General features: G+C 57.0%; 1 protein-coding gene across 1 annotated transcript in view; it reads left to right on the top strand.

The window, feature by feature from the left end:
- The first annotated feature begins 318 nt into the window (after nt 1-318).
- WDR1 (WD repeat domain 1) overlaps nt 319-10162 on the top strand; it is a 42843-nt gene continuing 32999 nt past the window's right edge. Inside the window, exons 1-2 of the mRNA XM_032399878.1 lie at nt 319-483; nt 933-1054. Coding sequence (XP_032255769.1) covers nt 468-483; nt 933-1054 — 138 coding nt within the window. The 5' untranslated portion in view covers nt 319-467. The remainder of the gene's footprint in view (nt 484-932; nt 1055-10162) is intronic.

The raw sequence follows: 10162 nt of genomic DNA, 5'->3' as shown, positions 1-10162 counted from the left end.
CCACCCTTCCCTCCGCGAACGCAATAACAGCTCTCAAGCCGCGGCCAGAACCCGTCTGGCACCGAGCCTGCCCCCCGAGCCACATTTTTTACGGGGCCGTGTGCAACGTCACTTCCGGGGCGGGGCGTCCGGGGCGGGGCCCGCGCGGGGGGAGGGGCGGCCCGGTCCGCGCAGGCTCACGCGGGCTGCAGCCGCCGAGCCGAGCGCTTGACTATATATGGTCAAAGCTGGGGGCGAGCCGCGCGCGGGGCCGCGCTTCCGGGTTCGGCGCGTCCGCAGCGGCAGCGCGCAGGGCAGGGCGCGAGCCGGCCTCTGAGCCCCGGCCTCGGACCGCCCCCTCCGCGCCCGGCACGCCCGGCGCCGCCTTTCGGCCCCCTGTCCCCGGCCCAGCCTCGGCCAGTCTGCTTCGCGGCGCGGGCGGCTCCGGACGGTCTCGGCGAGTGCGGCGCGGTAACAAGTGGGCGACGATGCCGTACGAGATCAGTAAGTGCCGCGGCCCGGTGCCCCCCGGGGTGGGCTCCCACGCCGCCGGGCCCCCTCGGCCATCGGCGGGGCGCGGGCGGCCCGGCGGGGTCCCCGGCCGCGGGGGAGGGGGGGAGGGCGCGGGCCGGCGAACGCCCCGCCGCCCTCGGGACGCCCGGCGGCGATCCCCGGCCCGGGGGGGTGCCCCAAAGTTGGTGCTGCGGGCTGGGCCCGTGGGAGCCCCCGCGTCCCTGAAGGGCCTGGTCGGGAGCGCGGACCAGGAAGTCGCGCGGTCCCCTGCGCTCCTTCAAAGTGGCGGCCGCCCCTCCCGGTGGAGGCAACAGGTGACCGGCTGAGACCGGTCCAGGGCCCCTCTCTCGTCCGCTCGCTGTCCCCAGTCCTCAGCCCGGCCGGGGGCCGAGGTGGGGGCTGCCCCTAACGCGCGCCCTGCTTGGTTTGTGTCTCTGCAGAGAAGGTGTTTGCCAGCCTCCCCCAGGTGGAGAGGGGCGTCTCCAAAATCATCGGCGGCGACCCCAAGGGCAACAATTTTCTTTACACCAATGGAAAGTGCGTCATTCTGAGGAACATCGACGTGAGTACTCCCTTCCCACCTCCCACCCCCCCGCCGCCAGGCGCGGGTTCAGACCCTGGGTGTACTCCCAGGTTAATTTCCTTCCCCTCTACCCCCCTCTTCTCCCGCCCAGCGGCCTGGGGAGGGTGAGGACGCCACGCCCCCTCAGCCTTGGGACCACACCTCGGAAGCCTGGAAGACTGTTTCAGGCTTTCCTAGGCTCTCTTCTCTCTCTCCCCGGGGAAACTGAGGCTTGGGTTAGTTCAGGCCGTAAGTATGAGGGCTCTGGATGAGGGGGATCAGACACCGCTCAGCGGCTGCTTGACCTTGGGGCGGTTGGTGACTTGGGCCTCTGAATCCCAGTGTCCTCATCTGTAAAATGGAGGTGGTGATGAGATGAGGCTCCCTCCCCCCACTTCCCCTGACTGCCTGTGCCCGCTGACTGAGATGATGCGTCCCTACAGCCCAGCATGCCTGGCGCACACCCAGCACTTGGTAAATGGCACTTACGCATGATCATTATTAACACCCAGGGTCTCAGTGTGGCGGAGCCAGGACTCCTGCTCAGGCCTCTGCACTCCAGCCTGGTGTGAGCCCCAGTGCAAGATCAGGAACCAGTTTATCCCCATGAATCGTTTAGACAGACATCCTGGACCCAGGCTGAGCATGCTTCTTGAGCCAGTTTTGTGGGAAATCCTCACAAATTCTGTTACTCCTCTGTAATTACTGAAATGACCCAGTCTGCTTGTTGGTCTCCCCACTGCTGGGATTGTACACTGAAATCTTTCTTCTCCCTTCCTCAGCCTGAATTACGGTATGGGGGAGGGAAGGTGGAAATGCCAGCACAACCATTTGGCGGGGAGGGGTTCTCCTGCACTGTGCTTGGGGTTGGGCCTTGTGCACAGTATGTAGGTGGATGATTTTGATTGGTCATGTTCGCAAGGGATGTCAGCTTAGATTCACATCTGTTGCGAGTGATTACCCCTAGTGGGTTGGGATTGTTGCTGATCAGATGCACTTGCCCTCGGGGACCTCACAACTGGCTGAGAGAGTAAAGGGGCTCTGTGGGCCTCGCTTTTACTGCCTGTAAAAGGAGAGGACTCTGCATGGTCCGAGGTGCTGCTGCCTCTCCCCTTGTCTCTGGGTAAGCCAGCCAGTCACTGTCATTCCTCTGCTGAAAGAGTGAGCTCCCGAGTGGCAGTTTCAGCCCTGCCCCGGATTGCTGGGCACCTCAAATGAAGGGGTGGGCGGGTGTGAATGTTCACTGAAGGTGCTATTGTGCTAGTTACGGATTCCTAGAAAGCTGATCTGGCCTCACGCAGAACTGAGAGAAACCTCACCAGGGACTTAGGTGGTAATGATCTGGAGATGTCCAGGGTAGGTCCCAAGATTTTGAGTATAAAAGTGGACTAAACCATTCTCAGGGATACAGGGTGGGGGAACGCTTGGGTTTGCCCCTAACCATCCTGGACGTGTCGTGGCAATCTACATGTACTTCTAGGTGGGAGGCCTCATGTGGGATACCTACTGTGTGTCTGGTGCCACGGGAGGTTCTTGAACTGCAGCATCCTTCAGCCCTGGGGGCCCATTGCTCTGCAGAGGGGGAAGGAGCAAGGTGAAGGAGGCTGATCATCAGAGCTGCTTCCAATGGAAAATTGTTCACAGCTGTGCACAAGCACCCCCCCCACCCCGCAAACATTACCCAGCTTGTGACACCCATTCTGCTCATTCTTCGGAGGTCTTTATTTTTACCGTACCCCAGAGTTTAGCATTCTGTCTTGAGGGTGTGTCTGCTTTCCTTTCCCAGCTATTTGTAAGTTTCTGTGGGGCCAGGACAGCATGGGAAGCTGCTAATGTGTTCCTGTTCTGGATGTAAATCAGGCCATTGGGCTCTTTTTTGGATTGGGGGACCATTGGCACTCAGTTAAGGTGGACACCATTTTTGGTGGGACACAGCATTCCTGGGAAAAAGAGACGGGGAACCCTCATGACCATTCAGGGAATAGGAAGGAAGATGGTCTGGTTACATTACAGGCTCGGGAAAGAGAGGAGGCCTGGAAGAAAGGTTGGGACCAGGTCAAGGGATGTCCAACAGACGTCTGCTTAGCTTCTACTTGGCCTGTCCAGACCACATTCAGGTTTCCCTCCAGCTGTTCGGGCCCCAAACCTGGGACTTCTACTGGATTTCCCTTTTTTTCTTCCCTCCCATAGTTCATTCTTCAGTGGATTCTAGTGACTACTTTCAAACTTAAGAATCTGACATTTTTTTCTCCCTGTTCTGTTTCCCACCCTCCTCCAAGCTACCATCCTATCTGGATTGAAGAACAGAAAACCCAGACTGGTCTCCCCGATTCCATGCTGGCTGTCCTCCAGTCTGCTCTCAGAGCATGGTCGGACCAGTTACGTTAAAATATGAGATGGTGTCTTTTGCCCCTTTGCTCTGCCTTACGGTGCCTGATAAAGCATCCCCATCCAGCCTGTCACCTCCGGTCTCACCCCCAAAACACCCCCACCCTTCCACTCGGCTCCAGGCACTCTTGCTTCCATGCTCTTTCTGCAACATGTCACATATCTGGCTCAGGACATAGGAAGTAACAGCACTCCCATCCTGGCCTTCTCTACCCCACAGGGCTAACACGGAGCGAGCCAGCAGGCAGGCCACCACATCCTACGACTGTGTGTGCGTCTGCCTGTCTTCTGTGGCTGCACTGGAAGCTCCTTGAAAGCAGGGCTTTGCTCTCCCCTGTTTCATGCACTGCTGTGTGCTCACCCAGGAGAGTACCTGGCCATAATGGGTGCTCAATAAGTTTATCCGTTGGTCGAAAGGCCTTGAGTGCCAAGCTGTGTCATAGAGATAATAGGCAGCCATGGAAGGTTTTACTGCCTGGAAATAAAAGCTCAGCCTGCTTGAGGTTGCTGGAGCTAAATTTTGTGACATCCCCCTCCTTTCAAACCCGACAGGTATCCATACCCATACTGACTTCCCACTCGTAGCCACTGCTATCGTTCACTGTGTTGACTTAAAAGTTGTTTTGTGAACCCAGCATAATGGCACCTTAGAAGCTTGTGGAAAAGAGCGTTTCTTACCTATTTTCTTTCAACACGTCCGAATTAAAAGCATACAGTGGTGTGGCCATCTAGAAAAGAAGAATCCAGAAGGGGAGAGCCTGGTATATTCTTAGCATGGGGCCAGCAATGCCACTGCCCCTGCGGATTCTGCAGAGACAGGGAAGAGTTACTCCCAGTGACCGTGGAGGAGCCTCCTCAGGATTCTGAACTGCCCAGCATCACGTCCCTGTAAAAAACAGCTTTGGCACATGAACTTCCCAGCAGAGGCCCCTCGAAAGCTGCCAGAAGCAGCCAGCAGATTAGCTACAAGGGCAGGTTTGGAGCTTGCTTTTAAAGCAGTCTAATCCCTAGATTCCAGAACTAACATACGTATATTTGACAAAATAACGTATATAAAATCCAATTCTAGGAAGTGACATATTTGTTGGATTTCACCATGCTCTGTTTCAAAGCACAGTGTGAAGTTCAGGGGTGTTGAACTTGAGTGCTGAGTTTCTCCTGGAGTGATCCGCTGCCAGCCATGTGCAGAAGGACCACCTGTGCGTGCCCCCCCCCCACCGTGGAGTGGGGGAGGTCCATGAAGAGACAGATGGCTCCAGAAGGATTGACGTTGTCCCTTCTGTCTATTTGCACATGCCTCCTGAGTCCCTGCTGTGCGTCCAGGGGAGCACAGATCCAGGGGAGGCCCCTCCTGCATGGAGGTCGTGGTCTTGTTGGGAGTGACACAGGCTCCCAGGTGGCAGAAGGGAGTGGTGTGTTGGAGTACCACCTGGACAGATGAGCAGGCGGCACATGCGTGAGGTTGAAGCAGGAGAGACCTGGGGGTCGGATCTTTAAGAAGTGAAGAGAGAGGCTCAGACCAGGCCACAGAGCTGCGTGGCGACTTGCTTCGTGGGCCGGTGATTCTTGGGTGCTTTGGCTGTCACATGTCGAGTCACAGCGGGGGTTCTGTGAGTGTTATTAGTTGGCCCAGGATAGGCATTTCCTTTCCATCCCCGCCCCGCTGCCCTGCCCCTCCCGCCTCCTGTGCCTCGAGCCCCAGTGAATCCTGTTACAGGTACTTACCAAGCATCTGCTTTCTAGCAGAGCCCAAGGGCCCATCCTCAGGGATCTCGAAGTCTAGTGGGGAAAACCGGCACTGGGAACTGGATGGGGCTGACCCTGAGGGGAAGCGCAGGTGCTGTGCTGCCAGACAGATGAGGTGCGCTTGGGCGAGAGGTCCCCTGCAGGGGTTGTGGAGTTTCGGGCCAGAGCCTGGTGTGAGGGTGTGGGGGGCTCTAGCAGTGGGTGGTCAGGCGGCCCTGGGCCAGAGACCACCAGAACCATAAAGAGGTCAGGCAGACTAGCAATATGATCAGATCTGTAGTAGAGATTGTTCTGTACCTAAGATTTGAGGTTCAAGATGGAACACACTCAGCAAGTGTTTATCAGAGGATAGAACCGATCCTTGGTTCTTGATGTTTCCCACACATAGTCACTAAGCTTGTCTTGCTGAACCCTGCCCATGACCACAGTGTCCAAGATTCAAATCAATGGTTGCGAGGAGATTTTGCCCCCAGCCCCACCCCCTAAGAGATATTTGGCAACGTCTGAAGACATCTTTGTGCTACTGATATCTCTAGTTGGTAGAGGCCAGGCATGTTGCCAAGCATCCCACAGTGCACAGGGCTGTACTACAACTTAGCTGGCCCGCAGCATCAGTAGCGTTGAGATTGAATGTTACCCTTGTGGGTAACCATTCTGATGCTCTGGTTAAGCACTTTAAAAGAATGTTCTGGGTGATTGGGAACAAGAGGGAAGAACCAGATGTGCCACAGAGCAGCAGGGAAAGTTTTTGGAGAAGGGGAACATTTGAGTTGGGTTTTGGAGGATAAGTAAGAGTTTTCCAGGAAGAGGAGTGAGACAGAGACAGCAGAGATAGGGGAGAATCTAGACAGTGAACCACGTGTGCACGGAGGTTGGAAGAAGTTTGACTTGTGTGCTCTCAGCACCGTTAGGGGCTTCTGCCGGTTGTTGGTGGTTTTGATACGTTTCTTACCCCGTTCGTGTTCCTGGAGGTGTAGAGAGGGATATCAAGGCCTTCGAGGTTATAAAGAAAACAAGGTTGTAGCCTCATGCCTGAGGCGAACGGGGAGTTCTGGTTGGGTTTTGGAAATCAACCCTGCCCTGAAATGGTTGGAGATGCCCATTTGGGTCCCTGTGCAGGCCTGACCTTGGACTTTGCCCCCACCAACCCATCATCCCCCACAGGGCCTCATTACAGATGACCTGTAGACTCTGGAGTGGAAAGGGCTCTTTTTGCTTCTCTTCTAAAGTCTCAGTGGTGGAACCTGCCCGGCTTTGGTGGTGATACACCCCGTAGAAAGAACTGGACCCCAGGCTCTGGTCAGCTTGCTAGTAGCTTCTACCCACTGGTTTTATCTCTGCTCCCTGGGATCTTATCCAGAAAATGTCAGTGTCTCCACCACACACCATCCCAACATGAGTACTCCAGTCCCGCTCCCCAGCCCCGCCCGTGTTCAGCTGTTCTCCAGGGAACACAGACCTGGGCCAGTCCCGCAGGCAACCCCGAGCGCTGCCTCTGGCAAAGGAGCTCCTCTTGGTTGAGTACATTTTGTGCTGGGCAGTGGCTGAGCACCTACTGTACTTCATCCAGTTTGGTTTTCTTATCCATAAGAATAGGGAGAACAGTCATGGGGTCATCGTGGGATTTAGCCGAGTTCATTCACAAGTATCCCTAGAGGGTTGCCTGGGCTGTGACGGTCCAGGGTGCCTTCCTCTTCACAACCGCCACATGTCGGCTAGAGACTGCTTCTCTTTTTAGAGATGTGGACACCAGAGCCCCAGGACGTGCTGGGATCTGACCCCGGGCAGCCTCCCCCAGACTCTCCCCTCATGACTGCTCAGTAAGGCTCTGGGCAGACAGAGGAAAAGGAGGGGGTGCAGGAAGGGAGGGGCCAGTGTCCTGTGTGCAGGGGTCCCTGTATTATGGCTTGATTTGCTCCTTCGGGAAGGGGTTGAGCCGGGAGGCAGGAGGGATAGTCGCTCGGAGCGGCACACCACGCAGGACTGCTGAATGGCGCCACGCGGTTCTGAAATGCGTAACTGTCGGCCAGGCTGAAGTGCTCTTCTGAGTCAGAATCAGGCTAACGGTAGTACCAACCATAGGTAAGAGAATAGCACTGAGGAATAAAGGCTCTTACCTGACTTCGGGTCCCCACCCCACCACTTACCAGCCAGGTAGCCTTCAGCACATCACCCTCTCTGTGCCCGGTTTCTTTGCCAGTGAAGTGGGTTGTAAGGTTACCTTCCTGTGAGGTTTCAGAGGAATCAACAGAAGGGTCCAACCTTGTGGCCGAGAGGGAACCACCCATGCACGATGATTCGGAAACAGCTCTCGTGGTCCAGCCAGCCTTGGTCTTCTGGGGCATTTGGAGGCGGCAGTGTTGGATCAGATTCAGGCCCTGCCCTCTGCGGGTTCTGCTTGGTGAGAAGCCACGTGGGTATAAGAATGGCACGTGGTACAAGGCGGAAAGTAGTGAGGGTGGTGGGGTGGGTGGCTGGGGCAGGGCATTCACGGCAGAGATCGTTTCCCAGTTGGGACAGCAGGGAAGGATTCTGGGCGGTAGCCTTTGCCTGGGTGGTAGAAGCTAATTAGGGCGTGTCATTGAGGCAGAGACAGATAAAGGGAAGAAAGTCACTCAGTGATTTCCTGGAGGAAGGAGCAAGGCATAGTGGAAGATGGACTTCGGATTGCCAGGTAGGGTTCTGTTCCTCTGGGCTGGCGGGAGCCTCAAAGCGGGAGCAGGACGGGTGCTCACTGGCCGCTACTTTGGTGGCAGGTCGTATTCGTACGAAGCATTCGCTCACTGCTGGATCCCCAGGGCCAGCCCGGAGTGGGTGCAGGGAGTTCTTGGAAGGAGTAAATGAGCCATACTTACGTGTTCTTTCTCTCTGAGGCAGCGTGGTAGGGGCTCGGCTTCTGGGCCCAAGCTTGCCGCTCTGGAAACCCAGATGTCCGTGTGGCTGCTTTCGCGCCAGGCTGCTGTGCAGTAATTCGAGTTTGTCCTTAGTCATCAATGAACAGAGGTCCCTGCAGACTGTGTCAGATACACCGGCCCAGCTCCCAGTGACTGCTTTTAGGAACTAGAAGTAGTTAGAAAGCCAGTGCTGTGAAATGCAATCCTCCTGGAAGGTCACGCTCACTTTACCTGGTCCGAGTTTGGAGGAGCCCCGGGCTGTCTCTGGAGGCTCCGGGGCCATCAGCTGCTACCGGAGAGCGCGGAGGCCCCTCTTGCAGTGCTGTGTCCAACAGCTTCTACACTGGTCGGCTGGGGAGGCCTTCCCAACCTCCTGATGTGTCCCCCCGGCTCACTGGCTCCGGCGCTGAGGTCAAAGCTGCCACGCCCTGTGACCTGGGCCAGTCACTAAGCTCACTGTAGATGGTGTGGTGACCTCTGATCCCTCCTCGGCACCTGAGCCTGAGAAGACCTAGGACCTGAAAGAGCTTTGGGGAGCCGGCAGCTCAGACACTGCCCGGATGAAGCGAGTTTCAGGAATCCTCCCTTCGTTGTAGGGAGTCTCCTCGGGCAGGCTGCAGATTGGGAAGGTGTGGGGGGTTGGGGTTCATTTCCTGTTTGACAGGATTGGCCGAAGAAAGTCTGGTCCTGGGGACGGGCCTCTGTGCAGGTGGGAGGCCGGGGCGGCATGTAGTCCACAGGAGGATGGGCCTCCTTGGCTTGGGCTGAGGTGCCTCCTGTCTTCTGGCTTCCACTGTGCCCGGAGCGCCCCCACCTTGCTGTCCCCGCAGGCGTTTGCAGGGTCTGCAAGGCACGTGGTCGGCCAGCCGTGCCCGTGTCTTTCCTCACATCTGTGACTCTGTCTTCTCGTGTCTTCTGTGAGGCTCCCTGACCTCCGAGGTGTGGGGGCAGCCTTCCGGGCCTATGCCAGGATCTCAGCAGCCCTGACTCTGCCCCTCAGCACTGTTGCTAAGTACCCACTGCCAGGCCCTGAGCTGCGGGGGGTGGGGGAGGGGATGCTCCTGTTCTAGCCCCAGGTGGGAGTGACAGGGGCCCTGGCCAGGTAAGGGCACTGGCCCAGGGAGCAGTTTCTTGGCCCAGGAGGGCAGGCCTGTAGGGGTCTGAGAAGAGTGCAGGCAGTGAGATTGGGCCTGTCCTGAAACATCTCCTAAGGCCCCCAGGGAGAGGGAGCCCCTGCCATAACAGGAGTATTCCTTGTTGCACCCAGAATTGGCTTTCTTCCCTTCACTGGCTAATTTTCCCTGTTCCCTAGCCCTGCCTCAAATAAATTACTCACCCAAGTCCTATTTTCCTTGCCTGAGGGCAGCAGGAGAGGGAGGACAAGTGAGGGGAGCTGCCGCCCCCTGTGAGGCGGGGGAGTGGGCATTAGGTCCAAATCCTGGTGCCTTGGGCCTTAGCCAACCTGGAATGAGCCTCACCTGGCAGGATGACAGTGGGAACAGGGGAGCTGTCATTTCTGCCTGTGGTAGCCAGCCTCCCTGTGTGTGCTGAGCCGAGGTGGGGAGCTTGCCACAGACTCAGAAGAAGTCATTATGTTCAGCTTGGAGAATCTGGCCCCCTCCCTCGCTGGCTCAGTTGTATTTGCAATGCAGACGAGAGAGATGTCTCAGGCAGCCTGGGATTCTGGTGCTGAGCCTGCTGGGGAGGACCTTGGGTTTTCACACCCCCTGCACTTGCCACCCTGACCATTTGAGGGAAGGAATGTTTAGGGGCAGAACTTCTCCCAGAGCCGATGCCTACTCATCTTGCATCCCAGCCCCAGGCCCCTGGGAGCCCACCCATTTAAAGGCAGATCCCAGTGGGGCTGAGTGCTAGCATGGGCGGTCAGTTGCCCACGGGATGGGTTTCCCATCTGTAAAATGGCCTGGTGGTACCCACTGTGTGGGGTGTAAGACCCCTCAGTCAGCCTTGAAACAGACAATCTGGAAAGGATCTCAGGAGCGGTGGACTGTCCGCAGACCACTTTTGGCCAGCTTCTTTGGGAGGGATCTTGTCCGCGTTAGGGTGTTAGGATAAGAAG

Source organism: Phoca vitulina, unplaced genomic scaffold, assembly GCF_004348235.1.
Source record: "Phoca vitulina isolate PV1807 unplaced genomic scaffold, GSC_HSeal_1.0 scaffold3, whole genome shotgun sequence".
Taxonomy (NCBI): Eukaryota; Metazoa; Chordata; class Mammalia; order Carnivora; family Phocidae; genus Phoca; species Phoca vitulina.
Note: the sequence above shows the minus strand (reverse complement) of the source record. Positions and strands in the feature narration are given on the sequence as shown.